At 44.9% G+C, this 20,184-nt stretch overlaps 1 protein-coding gene across 3 annotated transcripts in view; it reads left to right on the top strand.

The window, feature by feature from the left end:
* Positions 1–19,296, top strand: part of LOC120031735 (ubiquitin-conjugating enzyme E2 H) — a 31,220-nt gene extending 11,924 nt beyond the window's left edge. Inside the window, exons 2-7 of one of the 3 annotated variants that reach the window (XM_038977522.1) lie at positions 9,590–9,666; positions 12,785–12,856; positions 13,060–13,099; positions 13,704–13,756; positions 15,884–16,012; positions 16,418–19,296. In XM_038977522.1, coding sequence (XP_038833450.1) covers positions 9,590–9,666; positions 12,785–12,856; positions 13,060–13,099; positions 13,704–13,756; positions 15,884–16,012; positions 16,418–16,542 — 496 coding nt within the window. In that variant the 3' untranslated portion in view covers positions 16,543–19,296. Of the gene's footprint in view, positions 1–9,589; positions 9,667–12,781; positions 12,857–13,059; positions 13,100–13,703; positions 13,757–15,883; positions 16,013–16,417 lie in introns of all 3 variants that reach the window. The other 2 variants (XM_038977521.1, XM_038977523.1) reach the window with 2 other exon arrangements.
* The last annotated feature ends 888 nt before the right edge of the window (positions 19,297–20,184 follow it).

Raw genomic sequence — 20,184 nt, 5'->3', positions numbered from 1 at the left:
CACAGAGTTACACATGGAATAAACAAACTTAGTCAATAATACAGTAGAAAAGTCTATATACAGTGTGTGCGAAGGAGGTAGGATAAGGGAGGTAAGGCAATAAATAGGCCATGTTGGCGAAGTAATTACAATATAGCAATTAAACACTGGAATGGTAGATGTGCAGAAGATGAATGTGCAAGTAGAGATAATGGGATGCAAAGGAGCAAGATAGATAGATGAATACAGTATGGGGATGAGGTAGTTGGATGGGCTATGCACAGGTGCAGTGATCTGTGAGCTGCTCTGACAACTGGTACTTAAAGCTAGTGAGGGAGATATGAGTCTCCAGCTTAAGTGATTTTTGCAGTTCATTCCAGTCATTGGCAGCAGAGAACTGGAAGGAAAGGTGGCCAAAGGAAGACTTGGCTTTGGGGATGAACAGTGAGATATACCTGCTGGAGCGCGTGCTACGGGTGGGTGCTGCTTACCTAGCAGAGACTTGTAGATAACCTGGAGCCAGTGGGTCTCTAAGTGTTGATGAAAGTAAAATGGCTGACTTGGTGGCTCCTCAGAAGTTTGGCTATGCTACCACCCTTGAAGCCTGTGAAGGCACAAGGCCTATATACTCCAGAGGCTGCTAGCTCTGTGAACCCAGCTCTGTCAGTGCAGGCTAATGCTTGGCTAACTCTCCAGCTAACAGCTGCAGTCATGTCCGTGATTCAATAAGGAGTTAATGAACAATAAGGGCGGATGAAGTGATAGATCAGGGCGGGGGGAGAGAGAGGAGCAGGTCACTGGAGTTTCCTGCCGGTGTACTATGGGGAGTTTTAGTTTGGCGGCGAGCAGATTTAATCACGCTCGGAACGGCCCTACTTTTCCTTGTGTTGCCGTGGACTCGGTCGAGGACTGTTGCCATGCCATACTGGTAGTCTGTGTTGTGTTTTGTGTTCCTAGACTCAGTGTAGTGAGGTCACTCACAGTAATCCTGCTTGGCATTGGCACATGGCAACACTTTCTTTCTGTCTTTCTGTCTCTCTATAATGCCCTATGTCAGAGAGTGGACCTGTCATGTGAGAAAGGACAGCATTGTTGCTGGCTTATTTTTGTGGAGTTCAGCACTCTGTGTCCTAATATTGGCTCTTCTTTTTGAACTTGCGTCTTTCTCTAGTTCTTTCTCTCTCCGTCTTCCTCCTCACCCTTAAGGACTTCTTTGTTTCCTGCCTTTCATCTGCAAGGCCTTTGATTGCACATTGGGGCCCAGAGAGAGAGGGGGTGTGTACGTGCCTGTGTTCAGAAGCACTATTCACCAGTGAACATTGGTGAAAGGTGCCGGTGCACATCTGAGAAGGGCATCTTAGTCCACACTTTCAAATAGTCATTTGCTCTATCCTGCCTGGAGTGCAAGATGGGAAGGGTTTGCTGTTTTGGGTCTATTCTCTTGGTCCTTTAAGCCAGGCAAGCTCAATCAAGCACAAATAATGTAGGTAATCCATGTAGGCAGGTAATCAGGGGGTAATTAATGAGCTGACCATGGCATGGGTAGTTGGTAAATATTTGTCCTGCCGCACAAGGCCGGTGTAAAGTGGTACAGTGTTCCAAATGGCACCCTATTCCCTACATAGTGCACTACTTTTTACCAGAGCTCTACTGGAGCCCTATTCCCTACATAGTGCACTACCTTTCACCAGAGCCCTACTGGAGCCCTATTCCCTACATAGTGCACTACCTTTCACCAGAGCCCTACTGGAGCCCTGGCATTAATGGAGGGAGGAGTATGCTGCCTGCCAGCCTCTGCTCTGGTCTCTCAGCACCTTTATGGTTCATCATCATCCTCTTCTCACTCACACACAGTGACATCACTGTAGCCATCGGCCTTGCAGTGTGCTGTGATGTCATTTGGATTTGTTATGATCACCAGATCTGCCGTGAGGCTAGGTCAGCATTCACCAGGATGATCTCGCTCTCTCTCTCTGTCTCTCTGTCTCTTTCTCTTTTTTTATTTTTTATTTTTTATAAATATCTTGGCTCTGCAAGAATTTGGAAGTGGGCCTGATACACTCCACAGCATGGGACAGCCATCTTTCTTTTGTCTGTTTATGTTGGTGGGAGTTCGATCAGGAGATGTTTTTGTCTGGTCTGCATTCCTCTTGAAGAGAGCTGACTTCACTTCACCTCAGTGTTCAGCCAATGTCGTGTCAGGTCTCTGAATAACTTCCCCATTACTTTGCTTTCTAAAGAGGGAAAATGTTTGAGTGGTTACACCACGTTACAGCACATAGCCATTTATGAAAATGATCGTGTTTGTTTTCAGTCTTTTTGCTCCGGGGATATTTTTACTCCGGGTGGGTCAGAGAGCGACGATAGTATTGGTCAGAATGGCCTGAGGGGCTAGGCCCTTAGGCAAGACGTGATGTCTAGACCAGACCAAACCAGTGTTGGTGAGTGTCCAAACAGAATACATTAAAAAACATGTCTGTTGTCTCACAGGGAAGCCGATTGATTGGGCCCCTGAGGTATTAGATTATGTGTGTGCGTAACGGGATATTGACCTAATGGCCCTCCGCAGATTATGACTAAATCTATACAGATCCCACGTGGGGGGATGGAGGGGTGCCTAGTGACGAGATGGGAGAAAACAGGAGGGATGAAAGGAAGGATAGGGTGAGTTAGCGACTGCTTCTCCTGTGTCACCATCATGACATATGTCAAACTGGAGTTAGTGGAAGTTCGTATGGAATTGTTAGTAAATTGCAGTAGGGCTTGAGAGGCAAGGTAAACCTGCTCATCTCCCTCTGTTTTACTAGCTGTCAGGCTGTATAGCCAACTGTCTTCTGCTGCATCAGTCAGTGTAACAGTTGGAGTTTAGGCAGGTTAGTAGCCCAACACCCTCTTAACACCTGAGCTGCCCTCACATCACTGTGTGTGTGGAGTTGACAATGACATGGTTTTATTTTCTGGCCAGGAAGAATGAGTGAATAAACTGCTACACAGCTTCCTGGGCTGTCTCAATATAAAAAAAAACAGTGGAATCTGACTGTAAAACTGTTACTAAATCATGACGGACGGTGAGACCCTTGAATCCATCGGCGGACGGGTTCGTTCACAGGCCACTGGGTATGGAGGCAGAGAGAGAGAGTGTGTTTCTTGCTGTGTGAATGTATTTTTAGTTTTTGTGCATGCAGGTTTCGTTTGTGTTCATGTCTTGCTGTTGTGTGTGTTTTGTGTTCATGTCTTGCTGTCGTGTGTGTTTTGTGTTCATGTCTTGCTGTCGTGTGTGTTTTGTGTTCATGTCTTGCTGTCGTGTGTGTTTTGTGTTCATGTCTTGCTGTCGTGTGTGTTTTGTGTTCATGTCTTGCTGTCGTGTGTGTTTTGTGTTCATGTCTTGCTGTCGTGTGTGTTTTGTGTTCATGTCTTGCTGTCGTGTGTGTTTTGTGTTCATGTCTTGCTGTCGTGTGTGTTTTGTGTTCATGTCTTGCTGTCGTGTGTGTTTTGTGTTCATGTCTTGCTGTCGTGTGTGTTTTGTGTTCATGTCTTGCTGTCGTGTGTTTTGTGTTCATGTCTTGCTGTTGTGTGTTTTGTGTTCATGTCTTGCTGTCGTGTGTGTTTTGTGTTCATGTCTTGCTGTCGTGTGTGTTTTGTGTTCATGTCTTGCTGTCGTGTGTGTTTTGTGTTCATGTCTTGCTGTCGTGTGTATTTTGTGTTCATGTCTTGCTGTTGTGTTCATGTCTTGCTGTTGTGTGTATTTTGTGTTCATGTCTTGCTGTTGTGTTCATGTCTTGCTGTTGTGTGTGTTTTGTGTTCATGTCTTGCTGTTGTGTGTGTGTTTTGTGTTCATGTCTTGCTGTTGTGTGTTCATGTCTTGCTGTTGTGTGTGTGTTTTGTGTTCATGTCTTGCTGTTGTGTGTTCATGTCTTGCTGTTGTGTGTGTGTTTTGTGTTCATGTCTTGCTGTCGTGTGTGTTTTGTGTTCATGTCTTGCGGTTGTGTGTGTTTTGTGTTCATGTCTTGCTGTCGTGTGTGTTTTGTGTTCATGTCTTGCTGTCGTGTGTGTTTTGTGTTCATGTCTTGCTGTTGTGTTCATGTCTTGCTGTTGTGTGTGTTTTGTGTTCATGTCTTGCTGTTGTGTGTGTGTTTTGTGTTCATGTCTTGCTGTTGTGTGTGTGTTTTGTGTTCATGTCTTGCTGTCATGTGTGTTTTGTGTTCATGTCGTGTGTGTGTGACCAGACAAAGACAGTAGGTCCTCTGCCACGTGTGATTGGGCCAGGCAGGGCTGGTGTTGGCAGGCCGACTCTGCTCTGTCGGAGATGTAGCTCTATCACCTGTTTAGTGGCCGTGCTCAATATGCCCAGTGTCAGTTAGTCTGTGAGGCGTCTGCTGGTCACTACTGCTGACTCAACCCCATTAATAACCCTAACCCCCTTCTCCTCCTCCCTACCCTCCAGCACATCCCTTTCCCATCCTCAAGGGGAACTTTTGTCTCCTAGTAAACACTAGTAATTCCCTACTGGTAGATTCCCCTGACATGAAGGCTGGATTAACATGGAGATAAAGACAAAGAGTAGGCCTGAGCTTTCTGATAAAACAACCATATTGATCCCTTGTCTTGAATTGTGTTCAGACAGACTCCTATAGACAGGTACAGCACATGAAGGGTTTGTTTTGTCAATAGTGGCTACTCATAAGTGTGTACATTGTGTCCTCGTTAAGGGATAAGTACTAGGCTGACATGCTGATCAGACCGCACACGCACCATCACTCGCATGTTGATTTTGTCCCCCCACACCAGACGCGATCAGGACACGCAGGTTGAAATATCAAAACTCTGAATCAACGATATTCATTTGGGGACAGGTCGAAAAACACTAAACATTTATGGGAAGTTAGCTAGCTAGCTTGCTGTTGTCCTGGGATATAAACATTGGGCTGTTATTTTAACTGAAATGCACAAGGTCCTCTACTCCGATAATTAAGTCACAGTTAAAAGGGTCAACAGAGTCCGTTTCTAGTAATTTCTCGTCCTTCAAGCGTCTTTGGACTTGATATGACGGTTGGCAACCACCTTTAATGTGCATTACCACTACCGACTGGAGTGTGAACTTCAGTTCGTCTTTCCATCACCCGGCCTCTCCACTGGTGCAGTGGTCTAAAGCACTGCATCACAGTGCTAGCTGTGCCATTAGAAATTCTGGGTTTGAGTCCAGGCACTGTTGCAGCCGGCCGCGACCGGGAGACCCATGGTGAGGCGCACAATTGTCACAGTGTCCGGTTTAGGGGAAGGTTTGGCCGGCAGGTATGTCCTTGTCCCATCGCGCACTAGCAACTCCTGTGGCGGGACGGGTGTAGTGCATGCTGACACGGTCGCCAGGTGTATGGTGTTTCCTCCTACACACTGGTGCGGCTGGCTTCCAGGTTAAGTGGGCATTGGGTCATGAAGCAGTGCGGCTTGGTTGTGTTTCGGAGGTCGCACGGCTCTCGACCTTCAACTCTCCCGAGTCGTCCGTACGGGAGTTGCAGCGATGAGACAAGACTGTAACTACCAATTGGATACCACAACATTGGAGAGATAAAGGGATAAAATATATATTTTTTTTCTTTCAATCACCAACGTGGGTATATGCTCCTAATAACCAATGAGATGGCACGTGGGTATATGCTCCTAAACAAAACAACGAGAGGCGGGACTTGCAGCGAGTCAAGCGTCACAAATGAAACCAAGTTCTAATTTAGCGCCTGGCTACGCAGATGCGCATGAGCAGTGTGGCTGCAATGATTGAGTAACAGGTATGTGAAAATGTATTTTGTGACGCAAGCGGTGTGGTCAGCGTGTTAGCTGTATTGCTGGCTGGCTGCGGTTTCCTTTAACTTCATCAAATCAACTGATGTCTGTGTTGTATTAGACTCTGTCAAAGCCTTGTTTTGAAATTGTGTGATCCAAAATGGCTATCGGTTGCTACCCAACACACTACAGTACTTCCTTTCTGAGAGCAACACTTCTTGTGACATGTCGGGACTCACTCAATCTGCCCTTGCATGTTCCGCAGAGCTTAAAATAACCTTCAGTTTGATTTAACCCTTTGGGGGTGGGTCACTACTCCACTAATGGGATCCCAGCCTACTCTGTCAGGATCCACAGCCAGCTGCTGCTGTGTGTCAGAACATGATGGCTCTCTGTTTGAATCACACTCTTTTTTTTCTCCCTCTTCCTTTCTCTTTTGCTGCTTTTCTCTTCTCTAGCCCCCGCTCTCTTCTCTAGCCCCCGCTCTCTCTTCTCTAGCCCCCGCTCTCTCTTCTCTAGCCCCCGCTCTCTCTTCTCTAGCCCCCGCTCTCTCTTCTCTAGCCCCCGCTCTCTCTTCTCTAGCCCCCGCTCTCTCTTCTCTAGCCCCCGCTCTCTCTTCTCTAGCCCCCGCTCTCTCTTCTCTAGCCCCCGCTCTCTCTTCTCTAGCCCCCTTGCTCTCTTCTCTAGCTCTCTTCTCTAGCTCTCTTCTCTAGCTCTCTTCTCTAGCTCTCTTCTCTAGCCCCCTCGCTCTCTTCTCTAGCTCTCTTCTCTAGCCCCCTTGCTCTCTTCTCTAGCCCCCTTGCTCTCTTCTCTAGCCCCCTTGCTCTCTTCTCTAGCCCCCTTGCTCTCTTCTCTAGCTCTCTCTTCTCTAGCCCCCTTGCTCTCTTCTCTAGCCCCCTTGCTCTCTTCTCTAGCCCCCTTGCTCTCTTCTCTAGCCCCCTCGCTCTCTCTTCTCTAGCCCCCTCGCTCTCTCTTCTCTAGCCCCCTCGCTCTCTCTTCTCTAGACCCCCCGCGCTCTCTTCTTTAGACCCCCCGCTCTTCTCTAGCCCGCCCCCGCTTTCTTCTCTAGCATTCTCCCCCCCCTCAGCCAGCAGTGGGTAATCTCTCTGTGATGAATCTAGCTCTAATGTACTAGAGTGGGATGTAGACTAAAATCTCTGGATGATGTGAGATGGGATAACATGACCCCATACTGTACTGAGTGGCAATGGGAGATGGGGGATAACATGACCCTGTACTGTACTGAGTGGTAACGGGAGATGGGGGATAACATGACCCCATACTGTACTGAGTGGTAACGGGAGATGGGGGATAACATGACCCCATACTGTACTGAGTGGTAACGGGAGATGGGGGATATCCTTTTCTTAACCAGTTGTGCTAAGGGGTAGGGGGCACCCTATTCCCTACATAGTACACTACTTTTGACCAAGTAGTGCACTATATATGGAATAGGGTGCCATTTGGGATGAAATCCTCAGTGATTACTGTAATTAACTTGGTGTATCTGGAGTCGTGGGCATTAAATGGCCAGAAGAGGAGAGATCCACCTGATGACTGGCAGATTGTCCAACGTCTCTTTGGAATAGAATTTAAATGGGTATGTCACACTCCAGATGAGGGAGTCAAACACATGAAAAACACAAGCCTAGTCCCAGATCTGTATGTGCCACTCTTGATTCAGCCGCCAGCTCTGACTATTGTTCAACATGTCATGTATGGCAGGACAACAATAGCACCAGGACTGTTGGCTAAAGATACAGATTATGGACCAGGCTAGAGATTGCCAAATCTCATAATCCCTTTACATAACCGGTAAAAGACAACACCACACAAAGCAACAGAACACCAGTTGTTGGAAGCATTTGATTCTCACCCTCTATTGAAACGTGTTGTAGATCTGCAGAGCTTGACTTATGGGGCAGCAGGAATCCTAGTGGTTAGAGTGTTGGGCAGAGTAAACGAAAGTTTGCTAGATCGAATCCCCGAGCTGACGAGGTAAAAATCTGTCGTTCTGTCCCTGACAAAGGCATTTAACCAACTGTTCCTAGGCCGTCATTGTCAATTAGAATTTGTTCTTAACTGACTTGCCTAGTTAAAGGTTAAAAAAATATATGTGTGTGTGTGTGTATGTGCTGTAAACTGCTCCCAGCCCCCAGATGAGAACAGTAGCAGTGTGGTAAAAGGACAGGTTGACAACAGTAGCGGTGCGGTTAAAGGCCAGGTTGACAACAGTAGCGGTGCGGTTAAAGGCCAGGTTGACAACAGTAGCGGTGCGGTTAAAGGCCAGGTTGACAACAGTAGCGGTGCGGTTAAAGGCCAGGTTGACAACAGTAGCGGCGCGGTTAAAGGCCAGGTTGACAACAGTAGCGGTGCGGTTAAAGGCCAGGTTGACAACAGTAGCGGCGCGGTTAAAGGCCAGGTTGACAACAGTAGCGGCGCGGTTAAAGGCCAGGTTGACAACAGTAGCGGCGCGGTTAAAGGCCAGGTTGACAACAGTAGCGGCGCGGTAAAAGGCCAGGTTGACAACAGTAGCGGCGTGGTTAAAGCAGCTGTCTCTGGGTCTTACTGTCTTCCTGTCTGTACTGTATCATGTTGACTAGTGAGGGGGTGTGTGTGTGTTTTGAAAACTGTAGTCTGATTTGATGGCCCTGGTGGTTGGGCTCTCTTTCCTGGAGAATGGTGACACTAGAGATAACAACAGAAATAAGAGGGCTATTATCTTTTTGAGTGGATGGGCAACACGTCTGGATCAGCATTGGTGTGTGGGTGGCATGTCGCACACGTGTGGATATGAAGGAAACGTAATAATCCAGCTAATTGTTGACGTTGATTTCATAGATGTACTGACAGAACAGATGGTAGTCGAGGAAAGCCTCAGTGGATTTTGTTCCCTTTGATTGGTTATCATTACCTCTTACAAGCTATTCTCTTCTCATTGAGCGGGAGAGACGGAGGAGAGAGAGAGGTCGGATAGACCAGTTAGCTGACAACGATGCACATGCTTAAATGGGGGGGGGCAGGCTGTGTTATGGTTTTGGATGGCCAAATAGCTAGCTACAATGACAAGCTGCCATGTGGAGAATCGTAGGTGGCTCGTTTCAGCTAGTTCCATCTTGTTCTTGATACCATGTCTTGTATTGAGGTGTTTTGACTGTCACCTCTATGCTAATTTGACAAAGATTCGCTAGCTAGCAAACCAACTGTAACAAAGTGTTTGAGACAAGTGCTCATTTTGCAAATGTATTTGTTTTCAATAAACAATGGAGACTAAATATTTGTATTTTATTTAACCTTTATTTAACTAGGTAAGTCAGTTAAGAACAAATACTTATTTACTATGACGACCGGGGAACAGTGGGTTAACTGCCTTGTTCAGGGGCAGAACGACAGATTTTTACCTTGTCAGCTCAGGAATTCGATCCAGCAACCTTTCGGTTACTGGCCCAACGCTCCAACCACTAGGCTACCTGCCTCCCCAAATATAAAAATAGTTTACATGTTGTCAACAATCTAAGCCAACCCGTCAGTTTTAGTCCATAGTTGCGCACTTGTCGGTTTTGTTGCTAAACGACCAACCCGTTTATAGTGTTCTCTCCTCCACTCCATTGTGAGGAAGCTTGTGGTGACATTCCACAGAGAAAGCGTTTCCTCATCAGCAGGTGCATTATCATATTAATGAGGTCAAACATTTCTGTGACCCAAAACAAAGAGAAATGAGAGATTTGTATTATTTATTTAGCTGCAGCCACCTCCGCTAGCATTTCAGGTTGTTTTGTAATTCAAATCCAGTGTGTCCAATATCCATTATCCTTAACCTCCTTCAACACAGCATCGAGAGCAAGCACGAAGTCACGATCCTCAGCGGACTCAATGAATTTGTAGTGAAGTTTTATGGACAACAAGGAAGTAAGTGTCTTTTATGTTATGGAAATGTTTCTGTCCTATTTACCTATTAACTGCCTTCTGTTCAAGATGCCATTTTGAAGTCCCGCCCCTAATCAAATAACTAAAGACATTCTCCATTGTTAAAGTGATCTCCTAGTTCATTACAAAATTAATCCCGGACTAAACCACTGAGGTCTGAAAGCGTCTGACAAACATTGACTTTGAAATGAATTGAAATGAATTATCACAGGTTTCAAGTATTTGTTCATATGTCATGAATCACTATCATGTCTGAAGTTTACTCATAAGAGAACCACAACAGAGAGTCAGTTATGAAGGTCCTGTTGGACTGAAGCCCTCAGGTCAGCTACCACAGGAATGTCTCCTGCTCTGAATGCTGAGTGAAGTTCCAGGGCAGGGTGTAAAATGGATTGGAACGTGGCCTGTACAGAAGGTGTAGGTGGAGGTACTTCTCACCATGTTTTTCACATCTGTAGCACCAAACCCTCCCCTGATTGCACAGCAATAAAGAGAGGAAGTTTGTGTGTGGTTATGATGCAGACAACAGCATTCTGGGAAATTACTCTTTGGAGTGTGTACACTAGTGTCTGTTTTCTGTGTGTGTATGCATGTGCTGTCCCGTTCCAGTTCGGCACGACCCTCTGGTTCTGTACCAGGTATTCTGGTGGATCAGGACCCACACAAGCCCTCTCCATTGGGACCCAGTCATGGGATGTCTTTATATTATGGAGATTGATCTGGAAGTAAAGAGCTCTTCGCTGCCTATGGCTAAAGTACATTACTGTGTAGAATCAAAGGAAAATCAATGCCTGCTCATTTTACCTCTACGCTGCCTGTTGATGTCAGTGGTGTGGAGAAGACTGTTGATGTCAGTGGTGTGGAGAAGATTGTTGATGTCAGTGGTATAGAGTAGACTGTTCCTCTGACCGTTGTGAAGGGCTACAGCCTTGCAGTGTCAAGTCCATAGGGTTTCTATGGTTAACTGCTGTAATCCCTGTACTCATATTAAGTATCTCCCTCAATGTCAGTAGTATATAAGCCTACCAGACCTGGGTTGAAGTACTATTTCAGATCTCAATTACTTTCACATGCATTCAAAGTATTCATATCTTACATTTGAAAAGACAAGTTGTAGAATATTTTAATGTATTTGGAAATACACTTGGAAAGTAGTTGATATACTCAAATACACTCCCATGTATTTGAAAATGCTGTCAACTGTTTTTTTGTTTAAAAAAAAAAAAAACATTAAAATACTCAAGTACTTGTTTTGGGCTGTGCATTTGAAAATACTCATAGTTTTTTTTATTTTTAAATACCAGATACTGTGAACCCAGGACTGAATCCTACATGATGTCTATGTACATGCGTGGAAAAAAGGCACCGCACATTATGTTCCTAATGTGTTTTTTTGGTGACAATGTTGGTCACCAATCAACCACATGGCAGCATAGGTCTATATTGTGACCTGCAGAGTCTCATAGGTCTAGATTGTGACCTGCAGTCTCTCATAGGTCTATATTGTGACCTGCAGTCTCTCATAGGTCTAGATTGCGACCTGCAGAGGCTCATAGGTCTAGATTGCGACCTGCAGAGGCTCATAGGTCTAGATTGTGACCTGCAGAGGCTCATAGGTCTAGATTGTGACCTGCAGAGTCTCATAGGTCTAGATTGTGACCTGCAGAGTCTCATAGGTCTATATTGCGACCTGCAGAGTCTCATAGGTCTATATTGCGACCTGCAGAGTCTCATAGGTCTATATTGTGACCTGCAGAGTCTCCATAGGTCTATATTGTGACCTGCAGAGTCTCCATAGGTCTATATTGTGACCTGCAGAGTCTCCATAGGTCTAGATTGTGACCTGCAGAGTCTCATAGGTCTAGATTGTGACCTGCAGAGTCTCATAGGTCTAGATTGTGACCTGCAGAGTCTCCATAGGTCTATATTGTGACCTGCAGAGTCTCATAGGTCTAGATTGTGACCTGCAGAGTCTCATAGGTCTAGATTGTGACCTGCAGAGTCTCATAGGTCTAGATTGTGACCTGCAGAGTCTCATAGGTCTAGATTGTGACCTGCAGAGTCTCATAGGTCTAGATTGCGACCTGCAGAGTCTCATAGGTCTAGATTGCGACCTGCAGAGTCTCATAGGTCTAGATTGCGACCTGCAGAGTCTCATAGGTCTAGATTGCGACCTGCAGAGTCTCATAGGTCTAGATTGCGACCTGCAGAGTCTCATAGGTCTAGATTGCGACCTGCAGAGTCTCATAGGTCTAGATTGCGACCTGCAGAGTCTCATAGGTCTAGATTGCGACCTGCAGAGTCTCATAGGTCTAGATTGCGACCTGCAGAGTCTCATAGGTCTAGATTGCGACCTGCAGAGTCTCATAGGTCTAGATTGCGACCTGCAGAGGCTCATAGGTCTAGATTGCGACCTGCAGAGGCTCATAGGTCTAGATTGCGACCTGCAGAGGCTCATAGGTCTAGATTGCGACCTGCAGAGGCTCATAGGTCTAGATTGCGACCTGCAGAGGCTCATAGGTCTAGATTGCGACCTGCAGAGGCTCATAGGTCTAGATTGTTGTGACCTGCAGAGGCTCATAGGTCTAGATTGTTGTGACCTGCAGAGGCTCATAGGTCTAGATTGTTGTGACCTGCAGAGGCTCATAGGTCTAGATTGTGACCTGCAGACTCTCATAGGTCTAGATTGTGACCTGCAGACTCTCATAGGTCTAGATTGTGACCTGCAGACTCTCATAGGTCTAGATTGCGACCTGCAGAGGCTCATAGGTCTAGATTGCGACCTGCAGAGGCTCATAGGTCTAGATTGCGACCTGCAGAGGCTCATAGGTCTAGATTGTTGTGACCTGCAGACTCTCATAGGTCTAGATTGTGACCTGCAGACTCTCATAGGTCTAGATTGTGACCTGCAGACTCTCATAGGTCTAGATTGTGACCTGCAGACTCTCATAGGTCTAGATTGCGACCTGCAGAGTCTCTAATTCTACCATTTACCGTTTTGATGTCCAGCGGCTGCTCAAAGACAGTGGATGTGCATATGTGATCTTTTCTTGTAGCATGTCTTATCTCCCTTCTCTCTCTGTCTCCTCCCATCCAGCAGCGTACGAGGGGGGCGTATGGAAGGTGCGCGTAGATCTACCGGACAAATACCCTTTCAAATCCCCATCAATAGGTAGGGGGACGGCATACAGCCGGTGGGGGTTCATTTCTCAGTTGACACACACAAAAAATATATAGATATGTATTGTTATTGTCACAAACACGGGATAGGTGCAGTTTTACAGGTTCAGCCATTGTAGTACGGCTCCCTCTTACTAGAAGTAACCCGTAACATCTGTAGTTGACTTGCGTATTGTTTTTCTCTTTCGTTTGCAGGATTCATGAATAAAATCTTCCATCCCAACATCGATGAAGCGTAAGTTGATCACGACTTCTGATTTGAAAGGAACACTGAAATAGTAGAGGGTGCCCTCTCATGAGACTCATCACCTTAACCTTGTCTTGTGTTGCTGGAGGCAATGGCAGCAGGGAGCTTTTCTAACCACATCTATCTTAAACCACCAGCCCTGACCTTAACCCTGGCCCTGACCTTTTGACCCTAACCCGTAAATAAGAACGAGTAGCTAATGAGCTTGCGCAAGCATCTAGTGATGACCCCACCTGCATACCCATCTCTAAGGTCTTGTAGCGTAATCTAATTCCATTGAATTTCCATTCAAGGACATCAATGGTTGGTTTGGCTTGTCTCCCAGATCAAATGGTGAGAGGGGTCATTGGAGGATCTAAAGCACAGAACAACAGTCTGATCCTCTACGTTAACTGACCATAATAATCTGACGTGAATACAAAACATCAAAACACTCATGATGAAAACACTGCCTCGAGCATTCAGTGGGTTATTTTTAAGGAATTTATTCCCCTCTGCCACCAACCTCACTTTGGGGTGCTCCTCGTGTTGTGTAGAGAGGAAGTGTCTAAGAGAGCCTCTTCCTTAACCCCCTCTCTTCTCTCATCTCCAGGTCAGGAACAGTGTGTTTAGATGTCATCAACCAGACGTGGACAGCCCTTTACGGTGAGTGGGGTGGCTCAGAGCTTGGATGTTTTGGAGGTGTGTGTGTGAATTTGTGTTTTTGTCTATGCGTATGTGAGACACGGGCACATGAGCCACAGCTCCCCTGTCCAGTGTAAAAGAAAACAAAAACATGAGAAACAAGTGTAAAAAGTCGTGCTTGTGGCTTCATGTAGGTGCGCAGCGTGGTCAGTTCTCCTGTAATCCTCTTACTGGTGCTAGAAGGCTAACAAGGTAATACCCTGAGCCAGCAAAGTCAGAAAACAGACAGCCTAGCTGCTTCTCCTGACACTAATAATGAACAACTCTTCAGCTGAGAGAACAAAACCGCACTGGTTGTCTGTTTGTCTCCCCCCCTTCATATCGCAATTAATTCCTCAGTAATAATGACCAGTCTCTCGGTCTGCAGGTTTTTTTTTACTCCATCTTTGTACTTGATTGATGAATTAAGGTCACTAATTAGTGAGGAACTCCCCTCACCTGGTTGTCTAGGTCTTAACTGAAAAGAGAAACCAAAACCAGCAGACACTGGGCCCTCCATGGAATGAAGTTGACCCCCCCCCCCCCCCCCCCCACACCTGCTCGACAAGGTTAAGACAGCAGCACACTGGTGTAAATGACCTTTTTTTTTATTTTCATTTAATTTTTTTATTTCACCTTTATTTAACCAGGTAGGCTAGTTGAGAACAAGTTCTCATTTACAACTGCAACCTGTCCAAGATTAAGCATAGCAGTGTGAACAGACAACAACACAGTTACACATAGAGTAAACAATAACAAGTCAATAACAAGTCAATAACAAGTCCACAACAGATGTTTCATTAGCCTTCACTATTTACTTTCACTGAGTTTTCACATTAACCCATACGGGACACCAAACATTGCTGACCTCTGCAGTTATAGAAACTGAAGGTTTTTAGAGACTAATCAATATGGAATGGATTTCTTATCAGAAGATTATTGAAGTTCTGAAGCCTCCTGGTTCATTCCACGCAGGGTTCGTTCTGTGTGTTTTGGACTGCGGCTTTGTTGTTCGAGATGAGTCACTCAAGTTGATTAGCTGATATGTTTGATTTGGCTATTGTGGGCTTTGTGTGGACTTCCAGCAGTGTAATGGACTTTGAGAGCTCTAACAAATTAGATTTCCAGAACTGTAGTGGAGGGCTTGGGACAAAAACAAGCCAATCAGTGAAGCATTGTCTACTCTAGGCCTGGGTCCTAATTGTGGGTAGGGAACAAACACTTGATTTGATGTCTAAAACACTGGGTTAGTCAGTCTACAGTTTTACCCGGTAATGTATTTTCTCGTCATATTTGTACTTGACCAATAGTGACACCCAGTCAATGTATATAAACCCTGGATTGCTGATGCTGTGTATTGACCATTGAGAGGTTTTGAAGCCACCGGTCGGCCATACTGGCACTCCCCAGTAGGAGCAGTCCTCCATAAGAATGTGGAATTCTACAGTATTTCAATTAAATGTTTCAAGGACAAGATGACATGTATTTAAGTATTTTGTTGTTGTCGTGTTGACAATTAATATTAATAATCTAAATAATATATTTACTTTAAGGGAAAAAATATATTTTTTATTATGTTTAGCTCACATAATATAATTAAAAGTCTGTAATAGAGTAAACGTGGTAAAAACAAATGTAGACGTTAATACATGCATTTCTATAACTTCCAATGGTGGTGGAGTTCCAAGATGGAGGTGTGGTGGCTTCAAAACAGCACCCCCTAGGGGTCATCTAGTGTGTATATATAAATCATTGCACCCAGTAGACATCTGCAGCATTGCCCATTTTCCGTTGAGTGCTAATTTTCTTGCAGAGACAAAGCAAGGCCTGCAACCGTATGTCTAGTGGAAGGTCCTTCCTCCGGGAGGATTTTTATTTTATTCTTACATAGAGGCCCAATCCTAAAATGATTGGATAGGTGTAAGCAAGGGTTCTATTACATAACTATCACCTATCCAGTTATGTCAGAAAGGATGTTTTTTTTAAAAAGAATGCTTTAATTGTAAGAGTCAATATTTTATCAAAGTCATATGTATGTTCATTGTGCCCTGTTTTATCGATAACATTCTGTTCTCTGTCTCTCTCTGCCTCTCTCGTCCACTTCCACAGATCTCACCAATATCTTTGAGTCGTTCCTGCCTCAGCTGCTGGCATACCCCAACCCCATCGACCCGCTGAACGGAGACGCGGCCGCCATGTACCTCCACCGACCAGAGGAGTACAAACAGAAAATCAAAGGTACGCTTCTCTCCCTACGCCTTGCTTTCTCAGTGTTGTCTGTCTCAAGGGAATTCAGAAGTGCAGATGTTCATTTCAAACGTTGCGCAATGGGTCCATGTAGAATCAGGAGGCTCACTAATGAAATTAATACTGTTGGTCAATAATATACTTTGACATACAGCAGCTCCATTTTTTTTGTTTGTGCATTTTTTTTTTTTTTACTATTTGATCATGTGAAGTAGATACCCCTGCCTTAAGCCATAGTCTACCCTTTGTTCAGATTTGATATAGCAAAGTGTGTCTTGTCTGTCACTCCTGGCTGTTGCTTCGTTCCCTGTTTTAAAGCGCCTGTCTGCTCCCTGGCTCGGAGCTCTTAGCCAACGAGGTTGAGTCTTACTGACCCTGCTGCCTTGCTCTCCACAGAGTACATCCAGAAATATGCAACAGAGGAGGCTCTCAAGGAGCAGGAGGAGGGCCAGGGCGATTCCTCATCGGAAAGCTCCATGTCGGATTTCTCTGAAGACGAAGCCCAGGATATGGAGTTGTAGTGATGGGAGACAACTCCCCTTTAAAACCACAGACTGTATGATTTCCTAACCATGAGAAAGCAGACATCATATTCATATAAATTGATTTTTTTATTATTATTATAATTATAATTATTATTATTGCTAAAACAAGGATTTTTGTGGATATCAAGCCTCGGCGTATATCACACACCACCCGCTTTGTGTTTTTGCCATGTCCCAGTCGCTTTCTCCTCCTTCAATCCCTGTAAAGGTGCGTTGGACTTAGCGGTAGCAGTCCCCACATTCCACCGGTAGTTGGAATGTCCCCTTTGACCCGATGACCTTCGGCCTTACCCTCACTGCACCATCGACCGGACAAAATGGAGACTAGCTCTATGGGCTGGGCTGAGTGGGAGGTGGGCACCGGGGGATTTCCCTTCTCTTTATCTCATGAATGTGTTGAAGAAGAGGAACTAGAGAGTTAGGTCATATTCATGGTCATGGCAATTATGGTCCAGGTCTTCAGCCGAATTCGTACCTGTCTGGATCTGATTTTTGTTTGAATGGTAAAGTTGGATTTGAATTGGATACATCACCCTGCCGGCGTTGGCTGTCGACTTGTCCTGCTAGACAGGTGATTGGGTATTTTAAAGTAACATGAAAGAGGGGAATTGCAGCTTCAATATCTATTTTCTTTCACCAATGTTGTTTTCCTAGTGTTCATTTGTCATTTGTGCTTTTCATTTGGCTGGGGTTAGGAGCTGCCTATGGTGTGTGTGTGCAGCACCTAGCTTGTACAGTGATACTTCACCTTTCTCATTAGAGCCTTATGAACCCAGCCAGCGCGTCAATCAAAGCGCTTACATCTCTCTGAGCCTGTCCGAGCTGGTGTGGCTGTCAGACTACCTGTACCCCTTTAGAAAAGTACATCACTTCCTGGAACGCCATAGGTATTATGTATCCACTGAAGTTTTAGGGGTGAATAATGCCCAGAATGAGGGATTGAACGCTGATGTGTTGGAAAGTGAGGTAGAAGTGGCCGACCTTACCTCACCGGCCACAGCACAGACGCCCAACAAATTCTCCTCTGCTCTGTTTTTGTAAAAAAGTTAAAGGAGCGTAGAAAAAATCGCAAGAAGCATTTTTGTAACAAAAAAGAAAAGCACAAGGTTTTATTTCCTACAAACTCCTCCCTCCTAGATGATTTGGACCTTGTTGATTTGTTTATTTTGGTGGCAAAGACAGGATTTTTTTTTGGGGGGGGGACATCATTCTGTACAGTTTGGGCATGATCCAGAAGTGACGTTGTGTTGGTCTGTATTGCGCTAGGCTAGTGTAGGGCTCAACTAAAGTAGTACTGCTTGTGTGGCTACGGTCTGAAGTATTGAGTTGCGTTGTGTACAAGGCTTAGTGATTTACCTGGGTTACCCTTCACTCTTAGATGGGGGGAAATGCAGGGGGGATATCTGCAGGTCTTTTTTTTGCTAACATTGTTGAAATGACCAACTTAGCCTATTGCTCGCGCTAAACTATGATATGTGTTTTTGACTTGATGTAGCGATAGTTAGTTTACTGGGCGGTGTCTTCAACTAAAGACATATATGGGTATATTACAGAGTTAGCTTGTTTCAGGCAATTGTCTGATAAGTAAAACAACAATAGCTGATTTTAAGTTTGAAGGTAATGTCCATTGTAGGGTTTACATCAGATATTCCATGGATCTATACCTGCTGGTCCCCTTCAGAGATGTACAGATCAACGTGAGAGTGATTTCAGACAATGGCAATGAATTGACTGGTGGAGAAACTAGACTGAATGTATGATAGTCTGTGCAAAACAAAAGCATTGGGCCCGATGAAAGTATCAGACACTGCGCAGTGTGATCAAGGCCACATTGGGATAGAGCTTGGATGGGAGACCACGGTTTTCTTTGTTTTTAATTTCAGTGTTCCCTAAAAGTTTGACTGTTCAAGGCTCCTGGATTAAGATGGTCAAATATGGATTGGGTTCCAATCCATTGCCTGGTATAAGACAGGAAAGTGGGTTTGGGGTTCCCATGTTTCCTCACAGGCCAAATGGAGCCTGCAACAACAGAATGATGTCACAAGGATACGCAGCAGAGTACCTTGCAATTGGCTTCTGCCGTTTCGTGAGCTGCCTATATTTATTCACTCTATATTGAAACCTTCGCTTTTCTTTCTCGTTTTTAATCAAATCATTTACGGGCACCGCTGTTAAAACAAAGGTGTATGTACTTAGGCTTCAGCCAAATTGTGTCATGCTGAAGAGAATTAGAACTTGAATTTTCTTTCTTTTTTAAGTATTCAGTTTGGATTTAATGTTTTTTTTTCTTATTTTTTTCACATTTATGCAGTATTGTACTAAAGTGAAAAAGAAAGAAAAATAAATCCCATCAGAATAAGTGGAGAAAGGCAATGGAGGCCATTTTGTGTTTTGGACACTTGCATAGAGGAGCAAATGTGATATTTCGGTATTTTTAAAGAGAGTGCTCTTGTGTTGTCCTTGTTATAACTATGGTTTTGGTTTTCAAGCAGAAGTGTCGATGTTCCCACAAACGGGGCGATCCAAAGACGACATGTACTCAGCTGTGGTCTGTTGCCATGGTAAATATTTTGTTTTCCTTCACTCCTTTTTATTCCCCCCAAACTAATTCAATGATGAGAGGACTATTTATAACCTTTGTTTTTCTGTTTGTTTTTAATTCCCAAGTCGAAGACTCAATGACTCCTACAATCCAAAAATCTCCAATAAACATGTGTGCTTCTATTGCAACTTTGATTCGAAATTATTTTTGAAAAGATTGTGAAAGTTTTACTACTTGATTAGATGTTTAGCCCCTCGCTCTCTTAAATACATTAGACCATAGGTGTACCAATGTGAGATCTAATTTCCCCCAACACACTATCAACACTGACCAAATGTGAGATCTAATTTCCCCCAACACACTATCAACACTGACCCAAGTCAACCTGTTCCAAGTAATATCGAGGTGGGAGGGGGCCAAACCAATTACTGTAGTAAGGTTAGTGTTACTAAGAGATAGTGGTACCCCACACACACACCCCCAATCTCTCACACACACACACACAACCACACTTTGTGCATAGTGAAGTCAGTACTGAGGGACTCAGCTGGTGGCTTCTGTCCAGACTATTACATTAGAGGGGAAAGTAGAGGCCTGGCTTCCATCTGCACCATCGGCGCCCCCCACCTAGTCCTGTTTCGTGGCGTCACCCCTGACCCCTGTGTTGACTGTACTGTACCTCTCCCATGCACTTGTCTTGCATGCATCTGGTGTGGAGGGGCTCGATTCATCATGTGCACCTCGCGTTCTGTCTTTGTGCTTCTCCAGAGTGGAACGCACCACACCCAGACAGTCCTACTGCTTTCACTACAGGGGACATTGGGCACACGGCATGGACAAATGCTTAACAAAAAAACATTATAGGAACTGTATTTGGTACCTGTCTACTACTTGAAAGTCAAGGGTGTTTTCATTTTTTAAAATCTGTCCTTGGTCTTACGTGAATTTCAGTCCTCTTCCTCCCTCATCCCCTCTCTCTTCTACATTTTCTCCTCTCCGTTTACTCTGCATTGTGAAGTGGGCATGCTTGTCACAAGACAGACGCTCTCTATCAGAGGAGGCTGCTGGGAGGAGCT

This window comes from Salvelinus namaycush, chromosome 38 (genome assembly GCF_016432855.1).
Source record: "Salvelinus namaycush isolate Seneca chromosome 38, SaNama_1.0, whole genome shotgun sequence".
In the NCBI taxonomy this organism is placed as follows: domain Eukaryota; kingdom Metazoa; phylum Chordata; class Actinopteri; order Salmoniformes; family Salmonidae; genus Salvelinus; species Salvelinus namaycush.
The sequence above is the reverse complement of the archived record's forward strand: the minus strand, read 5'-3'. Positions and strand labels throughout refer to the sequence as shown.